The 21201-nt window shown below is 42.4% G+C and overlaps 1 protein-coding gene across 16 annotated transcripts in view; it reads left to right on the plus strand.

The window, feature by feature from the left end:
• The window catches only part of KIAA1217 (KIAA1217 ortholog), a 316988-nt gene that overhangs the window by 245030 nt on the left and 50757 nt on the right, over positions 1–21201 (plus strand). For all 16 annotated transcript variants that reach the window (XM_053654767.1, XM_053654780.1, XM_053654769.1 and 13 more), the window contains one exon: positions 5509–6335. In XM_053654767.1, coding sequence (XP_053510742.1) covers positions 5509–6335 — 827 coding nt within the window. The remainder of the gene's footprint in view (positions 1–5508; positions 6336–21201) is intronic.

The following is a 21201-nucleotide window of genomic DNA, read 5'->3' on the forward strand; positions in this document are numbered from 1 at the left end:
ATTTCTTCTGGTCTTAAGAAGTTCAGGCCAAAAAGCATATTGAGCTGTGAGCTGTGGTCAGGGACAACAGCCTCAGCTGGGGCCATGGTACTGGGCTCTGGAAGAAACTGTGCTGTTTACAAGAACTGGAAGGGTTCAACCCAGAGGCAGCGGTGGTTTGGGCAGTGATGGAAAGAGGGAGATTCTGTGCCCAACACAGCATATGAACAATGGAGAACTGCATTGTCCATACATTGCCAATGTATCTGGTGCACAGAAAGGAATGTTTTCTCTGGGCCATTGTGTAGGCAAGGGAATATCTGTGTTGTATTCTGGTAAGGTGTTAAAACAACCTTTACTTTTGTGTGTAGATCCTCTCTTTTCTGATGTAAAATGAAATTGTTTAGAGCTCACAAAAAGATGTTACTGTTAAAATTTTGTGGACCAAAAGGGCTAATGATATAACATATTCAGGTGTGTTTAATGTAGGAAGAGAAGTGAGATGACAGAGTAGCCTGGTGGCGTTGGAGAGATTGGTGCCACCAATCTGGCACTAATCTTTTCTGGTGGGAAAATAAGGGATTCAGGTATATTAAGGTGCATAGCAACTGTGTGGATATGTGTGAGTTTTGCTTATTTATTTTACTTTTAAAGTTTAATATAATTTTCTCCTAAAAGGACTAACTTTGAGTACTAGAGCAGGAAAAACCCAGTATGTATTTAATGCCAATTTTTTTACTCATTTGCCCCCAAAAAAGTTAAGAAATGAAAGGAAACTAACTGTGTAGGTGCCTGATTCTAGGAAGACACCTCCATTGAAAAAACACTAACAAAAGGCTGGGATTTTTTAAGACTGTGAATTGTAGCAGGGGTCCCCAACTCCTGGCTGAGGACTGATCCTGTCCCTGGCCTGTTAGAAACCTGCCTGGAGGGAAGCTGGTTGAGCTCTGACTTCTGTCCTCCCCCAACGCCTCCCCCATGCAAAGACTGGTCCCTGGTGCCAAAAGGTTGGGGGCCACTGAATTATAGAATCAGACAATGAGTATTTCCTGCAGTATGTGAAATCTATTTTTTCTTAAAACAATAAATAGTCTTCATGAGAGATCACACTGAAGACTTCAAAAGGATTCTCTCTTCTCATCTCCCCATCCATACCTTCCGCCTCATCATGAGAGTGAGTTACCTTTGGTGGATCCGTATCCTTTAGTTATCTGGTCTTAAGGGTTCATTCTAGTTGTAAGTTTAAAACATTTCCCACTACATAATAGGAACATCATGTCATTCTCTCCTTGGGCTCTCTGTAGAGCCAAGGATGAAATTATCAGGATTCTTTTTAGAATTCAGTCTTGGAAAGTCAGTCATAACTTGGCAAACCAATGTAAGAATTCTGCCAAAGGCTTCCAACCTCTAAGTCACTTGTGCTGATGGAAACATTCTACTTTAGATTACCTACCTGTTCTGGCACAGCTAAATGCTTGTATTCACCTGCACTGTGGTTAACTCAGGTGGACAATGAGTTTTCCAGTGGCCCTGTTGGATGATGGCAAGATTATTTTGACGCGAACAAGGCAGGGGTGATACACAGCATTACCATCGGGTACATGATACTGATTGTGGCTAGGATCCATCCTCACTGACTGAGTTCCCATTCTGGTTGGTTGGTTCCCATGTGATTCTGGCTACTGAATGTTAAATAATTTGACTAATCACCCACATTCCCAACACAAATTCACTGCATATTAGAATTACTGTTAATTATTACATTTCTTTCTGAACTCATCTACACATGACATCAAGAAAGTAATGATTTTTGTATGTTTTATTTTAAAAGTTAGTTATAGAATATACATCCTAGCCATTGTTTTCACTTCACCAAACATGTTTTTAAAATACCTATGCAGGAAAAAGAAAAACAAAAAACAAAATAAAACAACCTATGTGACCATCTTTTTGTTTTAAAAAAAATTTTACTCAACTTTTCATGAAATGAAATTTACATTTTTCTTTTATTAATATTCTTTAACTTTCTAGATAATTCTATACTCCTCAGAATCTTGATGTCTCTTTTTACTCTCTTACCATAAAATGGGGAGTGTTGTATTTGGTGTGTATTAATTGGGGTCAGGATCTCCCAAATCAAGATACAACCTGAAGGCAGATCAGGAGGGAAAGGAACAGGAAGTAGTGACTAACCCAGTTCAGATTATTATTTGTTTTAAATTGGTTCTGGACATTTGAAATCCCCTTTAATTTTTGGAATCAAGAAGAATGATAATAGTACCTCCCATTTGCTGCGCCTGAGGCACCTTGAGCACTCTGTTACACTTTACACATCGTGGCATGTTTGAATCGATGTGATAAACTTATCCTTACATTTGTTTGGGTTCATTACTGTGTTGTGTGGTCTGATCCCATGGGGAGTTTGGCCAGAAACACCCTTCTGGCTGAGCCAGTCCCCCTTGTATTTGATGATCAGTAAGGTCTGCTTTGCTCACCACTGAGCCAGACCTTACTCTTTGTTTCAATTTGTTTAAAGACTTTATATCAACAGCTCTTATTAGTCATCAAAATCACCAGAAGATGTGTTATTGTTCCTAGAATATAAAAGCAGCTTCAGTTTCTGAGTTACTGTCATCAGACTCAGCCCAGAAGTCTATAGACTTCAAGTTAGTAGTTATTTCTTTTTATTGAGCCCTGCCTGCCTTGTGGCAGATAGAGTAGGAAAGGTATTTACTGGCAATCCATGTTGTTCTGCTGGGAAATTTCTGACACTTGGCTGCTCCAACCATTCTGGAACACGGTTAGGAGCATTATCACACAGTGATAACATCACACTTTGGGAGGGCCCTTGAGCAACTGAGTCATAATGCGTCAAGTGAGTGAGCTGAGAGAGGACTAGCTTGGCCTTTGGAGCAGAAGTACCTGGAGCCCAACCCTGACTCTCAGCCTCTGTTTGGACCCACGAGGACTGGAAAATGGGGAGAGAGTCCCCAGGATGAGGACAGCTTGAGGATATCCCCACATGCAGTTTAGACAGGCAACCGATTAGCCTGTGGTGGTGGTAGGAGTGTGTGTGTGTGTGTTGGAAAGTAGAGGGAGTGGAAATAAAGTTGTATATGCAAGTGAGGAGCCTGTGTACTTTGGGGTTTCCAGAAACAGTAGCTCCCCGCCAATACCAATAGGGCTAAGGAGCCAATCCAATGATGCTTAGATAAGGTAGCCTGGAAGGGTTCCTTGTAGTTGTTACGGGCATATTTGCATCTTGCTTGCATTTTGTTATTATTCATTCCTATTGTGAAATCCTCCATTATGTGTAAAAAACACCTGGGTCAGGGCTTCCGCACTGCTGGATCTTTTCCAGAGACAAAACAAGGGAGCGTGGGAGTCCCACCACTCTTCCCCGCATTCTCATCTAAGAGACGTACGCAAGAGCGCCCTCTTAAGGGTGCGAACTGGGGGCTCTTTAGAGCTGTATGCTAAAATAATGCCTGGTTCTCAGCGAGTGCTTGATAAATACTGTTTACCAATCGAATGAATTTATAAGATAAAAAATTGGTATGTATTCAGGGCATTCAGCTCTGCTTCATTTTCAGCCTTCTTCAGTTGCCTCTCTATTTTCTTCTCTTTCCATCACCCACACTATGGGGCTCTCAGCTGCTCATCTTAGTTCTCAACCATTTGAGCCCACCTCCCCCTAGTCATCCCCCTACTCCCAACCACGTATGCTCTCCCTGTCTATCACGTCTCCCAGGAGCCCAGAGGGGAACGTGAGCTCCTGCGGCAGCACAGATGAAATTAATGGGTGGTCTCGGGAGGAACCAAGGCTGTTAGTCCCTTCCGTTATATCCGTTTGGAAAATCTCAGTGTGCATCATCACCCTCCTGGGCTTTGACCAAAACAAAAAGTATCAGACATTCATATCCTGAATTAATTTGTGTATTTTTATTCTGCCTCTTCTAAACACAGCAGCGTAATTGCAAATCAGTTTTTCCTTTCCTCATTAACTTGATTCCTTTTTTTACTGAAATGTAATTGACATACAGCATTGTGCTAGTTTCAGATGGACATAGTGATTCTACCTATGTAAATATTGAGGAAGGATCACCACAATGTCTAGCTGACATCCATTACCTCAGATAGTTACAATCTTTCTTTCTTGTACTGAGAACTTTTAAAATCACCGTCTTAGCAATTTGCAAATATACTATACAGTATTATTAACTATAGTCACCATGCTGTTATTTAATTTGTTATTATAACTGCAAGTTTATATCTTTCCACCACCTGTTTATATCTTTTGACCACTTTCATCCACCCCTCACCCCCTGCCTGTGGCAACCACCAATCTGATCTCTGTAATTATGATTCTTGAGCCATTGATTTTAGTCATTGTTTCTTATAAAGGAGAGCTAATGGAAGACCCTGTGGGAGTCCCCACTCTCCTAAACTAATGGTAATGACACAGCCCAGAAGTCACTGCTGCCTGAGCAAGAAGTACTGGGCTTACAGTGGCCAATCCGAGCAGGCTTCTTGTCATCACATGGCAGCCCCACGGCATGTACTGCCGGAATTCTTTCTCCCCTCCATTCCTGATATTCCCTTCCCTCTTCACTCCCTTGCCTCCTGTTTCCCCCTTACCCCCTCGTATTTCCTTCCAACCTCTCAGAGCCTGGTTTCTCATAGGTTCAGTTCAAGTAAAGAGATGGTGAATCAGTGAAACTTCCCTTCAGGTTTTCCTCATGCATGTCCTTTTCCATGTCCCTAGATCATACCAGCTTGGAAAGATGGGAAAGATGCTAACTATTTTCCAGGGCCAATGCTAGAAAATATGCCCAGAACAAGTTTTAGAAAACATAATTTTAGCGCTTTTGATACACATTTATTAAGTGTCTCTAAGAAGCTATGACCTCAAATTTTAAACCACTGCACTATTTTTTTCCACAACGTTGAGTTCTATATCAGGTGCATTTTGCTCCTGTGGCTGCGGTAACAAATCACCACAAATGTAATGGCTTAAAAACACCACAAATGCGTTGTCTTACAGTTGCGGAGATCAGAAGTCCAGAATGGGTTTCACAGGCCAATATCAACGTGTTGGCAGCGCCACACTTCTGGAGGCTCCAGGGGAGAATCCATTTTCTTGCCCTTTCCAGCTTCTAGATGCTTCTAAATGCTGCCTGCATTCTTTGGCACACAGCCCCTCCGCCATCTTCAAAGTCAGTGGTGGAGCATCTTCTCGTGTTTCTCTGACCCTGTATCTGTCATCACATGTCCCTCTGCTTCCCTGTCAAATATAAGGGAAGCAATCAGCCTATCAGGATAATCTCCCCACCTCAACATTCTTAAAGGGGGCCATCTACAAAGTCCCTATGCTATGTAAGGGAACATAGTTACAGGATCCAGGGATTAGGGTATGGACATCTTACAAAGGCCATTATTCAGCCTACTGCATCAGGGAAGCCACACTGTCACATATAATCTTCTAAAAACATGAATATCAAAGGAGATTTTCTCATTTCTTATTTTCAGATGCAGAGAGAAATTGTTTATGCAAGAGGAGATGGCCCTGGTTCCTCTCGACCTGGATCCACAGCTCATCTACCCCATGCCATTCCAAATTCTCCGCCTTCCACTCCTGTCCCCCATTCCATGCCACCCTCCCCATCCAGAATTCCTTATGGGGGCACCCGCCCCATGCTTATTCCTGGTAATGCCACCATCCCCAGGGACAGACTCTCCAGTCTGCCAGTCTCCAGATCTATCTCACCCAGCCCAAGCGCCATTTTGGAAAGAAGAGATGTAAAGCCAGATGAAGACATGAGTGGCAAGAACATTGCAATGTACCGAAATGAGGGTTTCTATGTTGATCCTTACTTGTATCACGAAGGAAGGATGAGCATAGCCTCTTCCCACGGCGGCCACCCACTGGATGTCCCCGATCACATCATTGCATATCACCGCACAGCAATCCGGTCAGCGAGTGCGTACTGCAACCCTTCTTTGCAAGCGGAAATGCATATGGAGCAGTCACTGTACAGACAGAAATCAAGGAAGTATCCAGACAGCCACTTGCCTACGCTGGGCTCCAAAACACCCCCTGCCTCTCCTCACCGGGTCGGTGACATGAGAATGGACATGCACGCTCATCATAATGCCCATGGACCCCCTCACACCATGCAGCCTGACCGGGTCTCGCCCAGCCGCCAGGCCTACAAAAAGGAGGCAGGCACCTTGGTGTATATTGAAAAGCCACGGACTCCAGGACTATCAGGAATTGTGGACCTTGGTCCTCCTCTAGTGGAGAAGCAAATGTTTGCTTATAGCACTGCTACGATACCCAAAGACAGAGAGACCAGGTAAGGTGGCGAGGGTGGCCGAGGGTGGTATGTGCCTGATGTTGCTGAGCACTGCTCTTCAGAGGTCAAACCAGGAGAACAGATATCAGCTGGGCCCCAGCTCATGCAGTGTGCCTTGTGGATGCTGCCAAGGGCACGGGGGCGTCAAGTTAGGCAGCCCGTGGCTGTGAGGGCAGACACACCTAGCGCGGTCAGTGCGAGCCTCCTGAGCATGGGTCAAACAGCGTCACCATTACCCACATCTGAATAATTTGGAGGAAAATTGTGATCAGCAGAAATCATTCAGAAAAATAAATTAAGAGCTTATAATAATTGACCTGCCACAGAAGACAAGGGGTGAGTGGTTCAAGTTATAGCTGTTTGAAAGGCCGATTTGTGTTTTTCCTTGTGTGGAAAATTTTGTTTTCTCATCAGGTTTTGGGAAATGGAAAGAATGTATTACTGACTGTCATCTACAGTGATAAAAACATGAATTTGCATAAAAATAGGATGGTTTAGATTTAATACTCATTCCAGAGTAAATACTAAGATCAGCAAAATTATGTAGTGAATGACGCACTCTGGGCATTTTAATTCCTTTCTTTAAGCTTTTCTTTATTTATTTTTAGAGAGGAGAGGAAGGAGGGAGGAAGGGAGAGAGGTATCAGTGTGTGGTTTCCTCTCACATGCCCCCTACTGGGGACCTGGCCCACAACCCAGGCATGTGCCCTAACTGGGAATCGAACCAGCAACATTTTGGTTCATAGGCTGGCACTCAGTCCACTGAGCCACACCAGCCAGGGCTTAATTTCTTTTTTAATATATATATATGTGTGTATATAGTTATAATTTACCAGTCCAGAACCTCCTATTATATCTTAAAAACTCTTCAAAGTTCATATAGTAATAGAAAAGCTAATTTTGATAGAGGGAATTTCATTTGCCTGAATTTGTTAAAGAAAATCAACATACTAATTATAATCACAAAAAAAAAAATGTGGTCAAAGACATTGAGTCCAAAAAAGGTTAAGTCTTTTACCAGTGGTCATATATAAATTCAGAAATATGAAAAATAAGATCTAGATATTTAATTATTTATTACCTTTTAAGAACTGGTCTTACTTGCTCTTCACTAAAAATGGCAATATCACTTACTGCTATTATATAACCTTATAAAAAGAATGCCAAAATTGTGAATGGAATATGAATCGTCTATCATACTTATTCACACCCAAATCAGAAAGCCCTGTCCTAATTAGCAGAATATTATCATGGGACAGCTGCTTCTTCTTATCTGTTCAGTCACAGCAGACAGATTCCTGCAGGATGGAAAGAGAGTGAATGTGGAAGTTTGGGCATCATTAACACACTAACGATTTTAATCCTCTCGTACAACTGGGGGAAAAAAAGCAGTGGTGCCTGGCTTGATTATGTAAGGACTAAGAAAGATTAAAGATTAAAAAACTATTTATTCCCTCTTTTCCAAAGGCTTTAGGAAGTGAAATATTAAGAATCCAAGAAAGGGATACTTAATACTTAAGGAATGAATACTTAAGGAATCCAGAAAAGGGATACCTCGGTGACCATGGACAACCGAGGGTGTGGGATGAATACTGGGGCTAATGGGAACAGACCAGTGTCACATCTGGGGGGAAATCTACCAAGATGTGCCTGAGTCTCAGAAGCTTGTGCCCTGTGCTTCAAAGAAAGGGCTACACATCCTCTGCAGTGAGCTGTAAAAGGCTGGTCAGGAAAAATGGGTCACTTAGAGGACAGGTCTTAAGAGTCCTAAGAATTTAGCACAAGAAAAAATCAAAACTATTTATTTCCAGGATATAATGTGAAGGCCAGAATCCACCATCACCATGCACCCTCGTGTTGGCTCACCTCGTAGGTTGAAGGGCACTGAGAGCTGGATTCCACTGTGGGTCGTATTAAGCTATTTCCATGCTGCCGGGCTGTAGGCACATTTTGGTCAATGATGGTGTCTGACTTCTTCCCCAGCACCTAGCTCAGTGTCATGCATGCAGTCACCACATGTATATAACTTAATGAGCATCACTGAACCCAGTTTGTTATAGGTTTTGGTTATGGGAAGGAACAAAATAAGGAGCCATCTGCTGATATGCGGAATCTTCTCTGTATTGGATTGAAGTCTTGAGTAGCATCAGTATTCTTTCAGGGCTTCTGCTTCCTCTTTAGGTTTCTGTTTCCCCAAAGCTCAGAAAGTTCTGCGGATTTCTGTTAGAAACCCTTTTCAGAAACTCTAAATTATCTTATTTCTAGAATAACAAGTATTAGAAAAATTGACTGGAAAGATTAGTTTACCTAAAATACACTGTCCACTACCATATTCTGACATATGATTATAATTATGAATATAATTTTACATGTTTGCAATTTTTTTTCATTCCCTGAAATATGAAATAGCAGAGAAAGAATTTTATCTCCCACATCTCACCTAGGTGATTTCTCACTTGCTAATCAGCTTATTTCCAGAGTCAGACTGGAGAGCTCATATCCACTTGAGCAGGCTAGATTCCTTCCTCCGTGGGCCTACACATGCACACACACCCATACGTCCTCCTCAGCATCGAGAGTTCCCATTACCGAAATGCCTAAACAACCTCACCGACTCAGCCCAGGCACATGGATAAAGGGCATATAGAATGATTATCTGGTAAAAAGAACTTGAGTCTGGAAACTTTGCTACCAGCACTGCCACCTGTCACCCCATAGTTACCTAGCTAGTCATACTTCCTCTTCCACTACAGTTCTGAACCCTTTTAGAGTCTTAATGACTGGACCAAAGTGTAGTACTGCTAGGCACTACGTTTGTAAGTACTACTATTTTAAGAAGAAGAATTATTATTGAGAACCTTTTACTGGGCCAAACACTGTGTTAAGTTGTTTCTATACATCATGGAATATAATCACCGTGACCCAGTGAGGCATGTGCTACCATCATCCCAATTTCACAAAGGTACACACTGGGCTCAGAGAGGTTAAGTGACTTGCCCAAGATCACAAAGCTGCTAAGTGACATAGAATGTCCAGGTCCATTAAAGAGTCCACACATTTGACCAGTGTGCAATATTCTACCTGGTGAGTAAGAACTATGAGCCCCACCTTGAAAAGAGTAGTGAATTCAGGGGTGAATTCTGAGCATTTCAGCAAGAACAGCAAGAATTTTCCAAAAATTGTCTCAGGACTAGATGCTAAGCGACTGCTCCTAAAGGATATTTACATATTTACAAACATAAACATGGTAGAATTTGCATAATGATGTTGCTAAATATATACACTGCCATTTAAAATACAACTGCCCAGTTAATAAATTAGCACAATCATGCAGAAATAAGGAAAAAATATAGAGAATGCTCTTAGTAGATTTTATTTTCAAAAAATGTGAGTACTATGTCAGTAAAAAAACTTTAAAAAACAAGCACATAAAAAAATTACTGAAGCATGAAATTATAGTTCATTGTTTTACCTATATCATGTTATTTAAAATATATTTAATCTGCGTAAGTGTTTTTAAGGAGTCTTTGACCCCTAAACATTGAACTTCATGAGTGTAGAGTCCTGTGAGTGCCTAACCAGTTTCTGTTGCAGCTTCATGATGTTTGAAAGCAAATAAACCTGAGAGTACTTTTTATATAAAACTCGGAAGTGAAATTTTCCTTCTAAGATATGAAGCTGCAAAAACACAGGAGAGAGACTGAGAGAGCTGTCACAGTGCTTTCTTTTGGGCATGGCGGGATTCAGCTGCTGCTCAGGAGAGTGCTTCTATGAAATAGCCCAAATAACTGCAGGACGTTTGAAACCGCGAACAAAAGTCCTTTCTTTTCCATCTGTACTCAGGAAACTTCCAAAGGTAGCTGGCTTTTTTTGTTTTTTTGTTTTTGGTTTGTTTTTTTTGAGGGCATGTGATTTCATAAGAGCTCTATTAACTTGAAAATGACTTCAAAGCAATTTCATCTTGATTCTTATATTTAGTCATGTGCCTTGATTTAATGAGTTTGGCATCTCTTTTCTTATAAAGATGCTGCCACAAAGTATTGAGTAGTGAAAAAGTATGCATGGAAGATCTTCTAAAAAGGGTGTATCTAGGAGAACAGATATGTTGGCAGGGCTCTCCTCCCAGGACGGCCCTGGACTCGGGGATAGAGGAGTAGAGTACAACTGCTTTGATTCCAGGGTAGCAATTCTCGTGTCTGAGCATCCTAATGAAAAAATGACCTTAAGGGATGGATCGGCTTTACTCAGATGACTTCCCTTCAGCTGGGACTCAGAAGAGTGTGGGTGCCTGTGACTCTTAGGGAATGACAATGGAGGTCTGTGACTGGTGACTTAGTGCAGGATGCCCTGTCTTTCCTCGGTTATAAGATTATGCCATTAAATAGCATCATTATTTCTATTCCTGGCACATAAAACAGCCCTTAAGAATTGTAAAATTCTAAGATATTTATGTTTTGTTATTTTCTAGTTATAGCTTGGACCATATAATATGCAATATCTTTTAAATAACACTCAAAATTCAAGGGTACTCATTTCACTGTGATTAATAACTCTCCTTCCAAATGTATAATGGATTTCTCCTAGTATAATGTTTTTCAAAACATGGTACACTTGAACTAAGTTTTTTTTTTTTTGTTTGTTTTTTTTTACTATTCTTCACCTTCAGAAGCTAAATTCAACAAACTAGTCAAGAGTCCACACAGGAGCAAGTTCTTGGCCTGTCTGGGCATGCTTATTTGGAGAAAGAGAAGTCCCGTGAGGTCCCACTATGATTTCTAGAATACCGCTGATTTAAATAACCAGAATCTCTTGTCTTGAGCCAATTACAAAGAAGGGAAAAGAAAAATTCTGTGTACAAGAGGTAGCCTGCATGCTAACTGGTAGCTTGTGTCTGTTCTTAATCATTTTCTCATTTTATGGAGATTAAAGTTGCTGTAGCTTTGAGGGGTAGGATGCATCCTTCATTTAGTGGTTGGTTGAGTGAGAGTCTAAATTCAGATTTATGTCATTTAAACATGTTCACAGTGACTGACAGATCTTTGAAGATTTTCTAAACAGTGCTTTATCCTGCTAGAGAGGTGAGTCTGAATGACTCAAGCAGAATGATTGATTTTTTTCCTTTTCCTGTGTGTATTGTCAGAAGTGAACCACATCAGAGATATTCTGAGTAATTAGACCTGATATCTTTCTAAAGCAAGATTTTCTTAAGTTTGTTCACTATTGATATTTGGGGCCTGATAATTTGGGAGTGGGGGTTCTCTTGCGCATTATGGGATTTTTAGCAGTATCTTCAGTCTCTACCCTATTAGATGCCAATAGCAAACTAATCCCCCAATCAACTTTGCCCCAGTCATGATTATCAAAAATGTCTCCAGACATCATCAAATGTCCCTTGGGGCTTAAAATGTCCCTGGTTGAGAAGCAGTGCTCTAAAGGAAATTTGGGCTTTTTCTACTTAATGCAGTGGAAAAATGAAAGAAGTCCCAACCTTAGGGAATGTAAATGGGGACACTCATAAAACACAGACTGAGACATTTTTACAATTCTGTTCTTACCTCTGGGTAAAGCAACTACATTATTGCCCTAACTTGCTATTATTACTTTCATTTTACTCAATCTGCTGACAACCGTTTATTGAGAGGCAGTAGGAAGCAGTGTTTGTGAACGTGGATTCCAAAGCCAGATTGCTTGGGCTCAAATCCCAGTGTAATACTTGCTTAGCCATTGGGACCTAAAGCAGGGGAGCAGGTTACAGGAAACGGTAAAACTGAGAGTGAACAGACAGTGGAATCAGCTGGGCTTCAGGATCCAAATTAGAATGTTTAATATCAAAGCCATGTTTAAATCCACTTCAGGAGAGTAGTCAAGGTTGTACATCTTGGATCCAGGAGCCAAAGAGACAAGCCAGGATTAGGGCATTCTTTTGAAGGGGCACCTGAGCCATGTGACTGAGGATGAAGATGCCTAACCAGGTGCAGCTGAGATTATGAGGTTATCTGTCCTGATGCTGAAAAGTGCCTGGCTGATTCAGCTCTTGTCTAAATTGCTTTCCATGTAGCTCTAGTTATGGATCAATAAATGTTTTCTGAGCTTCTCTTATGTGCTTAGTTGTGCACTGAATGCTTTGCAGAACACAAAGGAACATCTTATATGGTCCCTATACACAAGGAAGACAAACTGAAGATTATCATAAGATATTAAAATTATAATATAAATGTAAGCAATGCTACAGTTAAGAAGGGGTGTTTCTGAACTCTGAATGCCCATTAAATAACTGTTTTGCAGGAACAACCACAAGAGTATGATTTCATTCATGGGTGATGCTCAGGAATTCTCTTCTTGTGACTTTGGCAGTGACAATGTTTCCTAGTGACACATGGAAAAGGGAGGAGGCCATGCCAAGTCACTAAGGGAAAGAATGGCTCTCCTGGAGTCTGGAGCCTCATTCTGGAGGAGTTTTGTTCCCAACATCTTCAAGTCAGGCCACATTTTTCTTGAAAAGAATGAGGAACAATGATAACTCTAATAATACATTGTAGGCTATAGAGGCTTCTGTGGATCAGCTGGAAATTCAATCACCATTTATTCTAAGTTCTAAACAATGAAAGTACAAGTAAACTTTTAATTAGAAGCCTAATTTGGGGACTGCTTGTACATAATTAATTCCAAACAAGTGACACGGACGATAATTGCTATGAATTCAGACAAGGAAGCACTTCCCTGAACCTGTATTGGTCTGGGAGCCTTCATGGGAATATCGAGATGAACTAGTGTAAGAGGTGTTTAGAATGGAATGAAAAGGTACCCTTTGGGAAGTCAGGCTGATCTTGATCCAAAATTTGCTGTATTTCTACCATTATGGTCCCTAAAAAATAGCATCTAAATATGATGTTTTGCCACTATCAGAAGTCAAGTAATGCTGCTGAATTGAATTATTACAGGAATATAAACTTCATAGTTAAGTAATATTTGCTAGTCATTTCTTAACTGCTGAGTTCAGGCAACAGCTATCTGATGAACATGATACTGAACTACCTGACAATTTTGAAGGTAGCCCTCCTCTTACACAAGGAATATCCAATCAAAAACACCGGTGGAATGACTGTCACAAGGTCTGTGTTACTTCAGACCAATTTCTCAAAAGAAAAGCCATCATCTGTCACTAATTAGGTGAATATACCCTTGTAACTCCTTTGAATATTCATGAACTGCTGTCAATCAGTTGCCTTAGGTCTGAAACCAGAAGCTAAGCTTGAGGAACCTAAATACTGTGACATTCAGATAAGCCCCTGTACTTGCTGACTGGAACTTCTTTCTTTAGAGAAAAGGTGAATAAATGTTTGGGTGCAGCTTCTGCCTCCTTGCAAGACTCAGTGCAGACTCACTGTGGGTCCCGCCCAGCCTGAAGGTGGGGCCCCTCGAAGCTGTCCCACAGCCCGGTGGCTGGATCATCCTGGGCTGTCTTGATGTCCAGGCTACATTTTAGCCTCTTTGATGACTAGTTGTCCTTTTGTCTGATGAAAACCATGGAGGTTGCACTTGTTTTGACTTTCAGGCTTTACTTTTCATGAATGAAGTGATTCAAAAATTTAGTCAGGTCTAAGCATGAATTTAAACTTCCAAAAACTTCAGTCTTAAAAAGTCTCTATTGTCTACCACACTTGTAAGACCAGCTCTCATGGCCAGGAAATGCCTCCTCCCCTCCCCCCCCATCCATCTTCAGAGCTGAAGGGACCTTAGAGAACATTGTTCCTCCTAATTAGTGACTTTACAGAAGGAGAAACAGGTGACTTGCCAAAGGTCCAATGACTGGAGCCACTAGTCAAGTGAAGTTTTCACTTTTATTTCTTTTCTTGCTGTCTCAATTTCTTTTTGTCTTTTTAATAAAGGCAGTGTATCCTTATACCTCCAACAAGCACAGGTATCTAAAAAGACAAAATTTAAAAACTCATGACAGAAGCAAAATATAGGAAATGTTTTCCTTCTTTTTCCTTAAGAGTCATTATCTTACTTTTGAGTCCATGCTGAGGCTTTGCAGATCCAAAGTGGGAGGAGTGGGAGCTTAGTTACAAGGCTCCCTTCGGACCCCTCAAGAGACTGTCTCTCCGCAGCTTTTGACACCATCTCTTGTTGGAAGGTAAATTACAGGCCCATCTGTGTTCAGGTTGCCAGAACCTGAACAAACAGTTATTCATACTGGTTTGTACCTGTACAAAAAAAATGAGCTGTCACTCCCAGAGCATGAATATTAAAAATTACCCATAGGGGAGAGAAAGAAAATGCAAAGCAAGTAATTTCAGCAAGCGGTGCAGGCTTGCCCTTGGGGGTGAAGGTTCTCATCACCCAGGAGGTAGAGAGCCTTACCCCCGCTGGTGAGTCACCAGGAGGGCAGCTCAGAGCCCTGCACGGAGCACTGGGCGTGTTTGTGTCTCTGCGGGTAAACTAGCCACGTTTCCTTAGGGGAACCCTTCTTCCCTAAGCCTCGGGGCTCTTTGCCAGAATGGGCCAGTAACCATGACCTCTTAAGGGTTCCGTGCAGTTTAAATGAAAATGGGTATAAAATCCTTTTGTGAACTGGAAAGTTCTCTATAAATAAGAGTCTTAATTGACATAAAATTGTGATGTCGTAGTTCCTTGCCCAAAGGAGCAGTAATGTGTAGTCCATTGGATCTGAGAGACTGTGTATCCTCACGCCTGACTTGGGACTGATTCTGGTCCCAGCTAGAACACAGCTGGCCAGAAAGTGAGTTTCAAAGTTAAGGCTACCTGGAGCGCTCCCAGGAGCATTCGCTGTGCTGGGCAGTGCTGGATGCTGTCCGAGTGCCGGAAATCAATGATTGTGCATGCAGGGAGCACAGGCCTGGGCACGGCTCATGCCTTTTTTCTTTTCTTTTCTGCTTCAGTCACAGTCATGGAATTAGAATGGAAAGAAAGCTATGGGGCCTAAAATAAGTTCCCTCCAACTAGAAATTGTGTGATTCTGGAAGTCTAAGTCTGGCAGGATTTCAGATGTGGTATTCTTTGGGTGTTGGACATTAGTGGATGGGCACCTCTATTTAACAAGGGGTGGAGACCTTAAATGCCCTGTTTGATTTGCAGGCAAACAGTTCATTCATCCTTTTACACTTCCTGATACCAGCTGCACTCCACGTACACTGGCTTCCTGTGTTTGAACTTGGGACTTTCTGACCTCTGGGACTTTGCATTTATTCTTTTTTTCCAGCTCTCTGGCTACCTGACTGGCTTCTTGCCAAAGTCAAGGCTTCACGTAAACACCATTTGCTCAGGGAGGCCTGTCCCAACAAACCATCGTACACACACATGCGCACAGACACAAAAATGGTCAGATTAAATAAATAATATGCATATATTTATATGTAAGTTGTATATTTATATTTACATATATATTTCTGTACTTAATTAGCTTGTTGTATCATTACCCTCACCCCTAAAATGTAAGTTCTGTGAGGGTAAGAAGCCCTTTGTTTGATTCACAGCCATGGTCCCAGCATTCGCCCCTGTGCCTGGCACACAGCCCACTCCAGAAAATTTGCACGTACATTTTCTGGCTCACGCTCATTTTCCATGTCTCTGTAGGATGACAGCCCTATGGGACAGGGAAGGCAGTTCCTCCCCTAGTTTGACAGTTGAGGAAACTGAGACTCAGAAATATTAAGTGATTTATGAGTGGAGATTTGTATCTCCCCCGGATGTCTGTTGGTCAGGTCAAAATCAGCATATCCAAAAATGAGCTCCTGTCTTCCCATCTCATGTATGACAATTTTATCCATTGCTTAGGCCAAAGACCTTGCTGTTGTGTTGTTTGCTGTCTCCCACACTCCACATTTGGGCACCTAGACATAGTTATATATCTGAAGATTCCCCGACCCAGTCTTTGCTCTCTGTCTCACTCCACTGCTGTGGTCCAAGCCACTACCACTCTTAGCTGCCCTGCATCAATGGCCTCCCGTCTGGTCCCCCCACCCTGCCCATGTCCGCCTCTGGAGTCAGAGCACAGATCTAGGTTACTTCCTAGTCCACTGTTTTTGCTTCCATTAAATTGTAATAGTGTAATATTTCTGCTTTGCCTGGAACTCTCCTTCCTGAGAACACGCTGCTCTACTCTCTTCACCTTCCTCTTCTCTCTCTGGCTAAGTCCTACTATTCTGCGTGGCTTCCTTCACATGTTTCCTCTCAGACAGAGTAGCTGTTCCCCACCTGACACCTTGGACTCTGCCATCCAGGACCACTTGACTGCTGAGAATACATGCACCCTACAGAGTCCAGCCACCTGTGCCACTAAGCTAGGTCATATGAAGCCTCCTGGGTCAAGAAGAAAGACTGGCAGCATTTACCTCCAAAGCCATCACACTCTCCAGCATCTGTTTAGTTGACGTTCTTGGTAATCAGAGGTCACTGGGCACTAGGGTAAAGAGCTGCAGTTATAGTATGTGAAGGACTATTTATTTCAGGATTACCATCATCCCACAATTTTCCTCCTCACCGCTCATTATCAGCTCTCATTCTCTTAATGCCTCGGTAAATTTATGAAGATTAGAAATAGCTTTTCCCCACCCCAGATCCTCATAAACAGGGCTCCACTTTTGGCCTGTTTCTTTTTTAAGATTTTATTTATTCTTTAGAGAGAGGGGAAGGAAAGGAAAAAGAGGGGGCAAAGAAACATCTATCAGCTGCCTCTTGCCCCCAGTTGGTGTTCTAGGCATGCGATCTGATCTGGAATCAAAGCAGTGACCTTTTCAGTTCACAGGCCAGCACTCCACCCATTGAGCCACACCAGCCAGGGCTTGCTTATTTCTCTACAGTTGTCATCCAATGTGTATCTTCTTGGGCCATAAGTAAAGTGCAGAGCATTCCAGGTGAACAAACAATTTGCTCTGGCTATTATCTTTCCTGACTTGGGGAAAACCTGGATCCCAATTGAGAATATTCTACACTCTATCTCCTTGAAGTATCACCAGGAGGAATTGATGGGGGAAGAAGCACAAAGGGGCCCTTTCCTCTCATTTATTTCCATCTTCAGCCAACCAGAAAGTGGAGTCAGCTAGCACAGGAGCAACAAGGCTGAGGGAGAGGTCAGCCCAAGGAAAGTCCACTCAGGATGGTGAGAGAGTGTGTGCAGCCCTCCTGGGTGAGGGGCAGGATGGGTAAAACGAATTTCTAGACTGTCTTGGAGGTTGATGAAGGAGGTAAGGGTGCAGGTAAAGAGCCGGTTTGTGTGGAGAAGGAAACCAAAGCAACTGAAGATTGCTACACTTAAAGAGGATTTGGGGGTTTCTGATGTGGACAAAAAAACTACACCAAGAAAGAATTTAAGGTCAGGGTATGTCTGTGAAGAAGAGTTCGAGGATCTATGATGCCAAACTTTTGGAAGGGTTATCTGCACAGATGTGGAAGCTACACAGGATAATGAACTGGGGTATGACAGACAGGAGGCTGTCTTCCCAGGCTAAAGTTTTTCAAGGATGTGAGGGAATTTTCTAGATGCTGGTGGGGAACTTGTGCGTGTCACATGCCATTGATTCAGCTCGGACTCCTGGCCAGTCTATGCATGGGTGATGTCCACAGTGTCCTGTTCTCAACAGCCCCGCTCAGCTCCTGTGGACACATGCCTGTGGCTTGTTTTATGCAGTCAGTTCGTCTCATGTTTGGTCTTTCTCCTGTCCTGCTGCCTGTCTGTTTCCCAGTATTATTGTCTTTTTCAGAGAACCCTGCCTTTTCATGAGGTATCTGATGTAGACAGTTTCTGTTTTGTCATTTCTGCCTCCAGCGATGTTTCAGGCTTAATTTGCTCTAGAACCCACTCATTTATCTTTCTAGTGGTCCTGGCATTGGCAGATTTCTCCTCCAGTTCTGTATTTCAAATGAATCATTTGTTTTTCTATTGGTCTTCTTCAGTGTCCAACTTTTGCTTCTGCACACAGTAATTGGGAATAAAAGGGTGCAGATGATCTTAGCCTTTGTCTCTAGTGACAGTAGGGAACTTACGGATGAGTAACTCAGAATTCAGAAGTGGGGGAGATGTTGAGAGGTGGACGGACAGTGGAATGACGTGGCAACAGGGAACATAAAACACACCCAATCTTCCTTCTCCATGAGCAGTGGGCAGGCAGAAAGCCCTCCAATGTCAGGGTTATAAATGGTATTTCTTAATGACCCTCTGTCTACAGGCCTATCTAAGGACTGCCAATGCAAGACAAGTGCAAGAAATGGCCGTTACCTTTAGGGCATACAGGCATACAGGGGTAGGAGGACAATATTAATGCACACAAAACATTGTAGCCCATTGCCATCAGCACTAACTCCGTCAGTATCTCCTCAATAAATCTGGATGTTTCCATGAGCAGTTACAGGTGTTGGGAGTTTGGGGAATAAGGTCTTCAGTTATATAGTTCATTCACCAATGGGTTAAAGTGGGGCAGAAATAGAAAATTTGCTGCTCAGAGTCCTATTTGAGGCTTTGCCACTAGTTCACATCATTTGAATTCCAGTGTTCTGTTGAACTCATCTGAAAACAGGGTCTTTAATTACCTTGGTTTTTCTCCCTCATACCAGGGAGTCAGGGCATGAGCAAACAATGGCATAGCCTTGCTTTAAGCCTATTCACGATTCAGTTCTGGAAAATGCCTTTGGCACTGCCAAGACTCATGGGTTTCAGTTCACTTAGATTTATCCCAGAAAAAAAGAGTGACTTTGTGAAAGGAAGGTACTGCCCAAGAATGATTCACTTTATTCACTGCTGTGTCCGCAGCAGCTTGCACCGTGCCCAGCACAGCTTAAGTGCCCAGGAACACTTGTGGATGACATGTTGACCATTCATCACTTTCTGGGGAGAGAGAGATGACAGGGATGAGCAGGGGGTGGAAAATCACACAATGTTAGCGATAGGCCTCCTAGAAAGTACTCTCAGATTGCCGGCCCTAGTTATCATCCTCGTTACTGACCGTCCTGCACCACAGGGTTTCAAAGTTAGTAACTCCTTAGGAAGGTGCATGCCATAGCCCAGGGTCCTAATCCACCCTCAGGTGGGCTGGCTGGTTTCAGCGGGCTCCCCGGCACTTGTTTTAGATATTTAAAAGCATAGCCTCAGGGCTTCATTATAGGGGAATTACCAGTCACATACTTGTTACAGCCTTGACTTGTTTTTTAATAGCCGTTAATTTACTCAGATAGTCAATGATAAGGACTTAATTCAGGCTTAATAAGGTCTCATCGGTCAGAACAAAGATAAGTCCAGTGTTCAAGGCAAAAACTTGAATCAAAAACATTGTGTAAATGGAGTTACTGCCAAAAATTATTCCCTCAAATGCAATTTTTTTCCTTTTCTACTCTGAAGACAGGAAGCGGACTGCACACTGTTTAGGTCCTGCTTGTCTTCTTCACAGACAGACGGGGGCTCACAGGAAAGCCCACTGTAGCAGCAGGGATTTAAATACTAGAATCAGCACTTTACCTGGACTTGGACTTGAATTTGTATCAATATTATGCTTGGGTCCCGAAAAGATTCATTCATCCAGGCTGACTTCTGGCACTAAACGACTAGTTAACCATACATAGTAATCCCATAAATATGGTTTATGAAATGATAGAAAATGGTTTATGAAATCACTTTAAACTGTCTTTTCAACAGTGATTATACCAGTCCTGTAATACCTTAAACCAAGCGATATTGGCAAGAATTAGTTTAAGCATCTTTAATATTCTGATGATTATTATATAAAATTGCCCCTGCAATAAAATGACAGGGTCATATATAATTTCTCTTCCACTGCATTTCGCTTTTTTTCCTTTCACATTAAAATCTACTTCATGACATTTCATCATGGGCAAAGTCTGCATAAGTTTCCAGTTGCTGTAATTTAGTTAAACCATAAAATTGTTTCCAGATTACCAACCATGAAATGGAAAGACAATCTTATTTATGAATTTATAAATCAGATAATCTCCCTCAAATGAATCCTGAACCCAGAAACACTTTGATGATTAAATAGGAAGGAAAAAGTTTTCTCATTCCCCTGTGTCAAAGCATTGCATTTCCGTGACGGGGGTTTGGCCAAGGCAGCGGGTCACACGTGCCCAATCAGCACACTCACCGCCTGGGCCTCGTGCAGGACCCACCACTTCCTGGGCAGTGGGAGAGAACTGCTCCCCCTCGACTGTCAAGCTCAAGTGTTCTGAACACTCAGAAGGTTCTGAGAGATTCTGTCTCCTTCCTGGTGGCCCAGCTCATGACGCAGCCTGGAGGAGGCCACCCAGGGAGCATGTACCTCCATCCTCACAGGTGCAAAAAAGGAGAACCGAGTGGATACCTGGACTGAATATAGGGCTTTTTCCCTCAACTCATCCAGACTTTCACCCCTGGAAGTTCTGCAACAATGTCAGCATGGTCACCGAGGAATAAGGAGAGTGGGTTTGATTTGGGGATTGTCTTTCTCTGCACCTTTAAAACCATTATCTGGGGAAGTGCATCAAAAAGCCAAGTACCCACTGAGCCAAGGAAAAGGCCACCCTATGGACGCCCATGGGGAGATGACCCAGCCTGTCCTATAACATTAGGCAGTTCTAACCCCTGTGATGAATCTGTTGCAGAACAATGTCCTGAATCTGGAACAATCCAGGCGCTTTGTTTTGGTTTTTAATGATACTGCTCTCCTTTCTTAGACAAGGCAATGAAAGCTGTCGTCCAGGGGGATCAGAAACACTGATTTAGCCCTAATCTGGGTTGTGCCTAGAGCTAGTGTTGGAATCCCTTCTGCCATTTCTCTTGTGTTGGAGTCTCACGTATACTCTGTAGTCGTAGACTTGCCTGTTACATTTCTCTGTAGTACTGCCGTCTGTGTGTAGTCAG

This window comes from Artibeus jamaicensis, unplaced genomic scaffold (assembly GCF_021234435.1).
Source record: "Artibeus jamaicensis isolate MK-2021 breed Jamaican fruit bat unplaced genomic scaffold, CSHL_Jam_final contig_867, whole genome shotgun sequence".
Taxonomy (NCBI): Eukaryota; Metazoa; Chordata; class Mammalia; order Chiroptera; family Phyllostomidae; genus Artibeus; species Artibeus jamaicensis.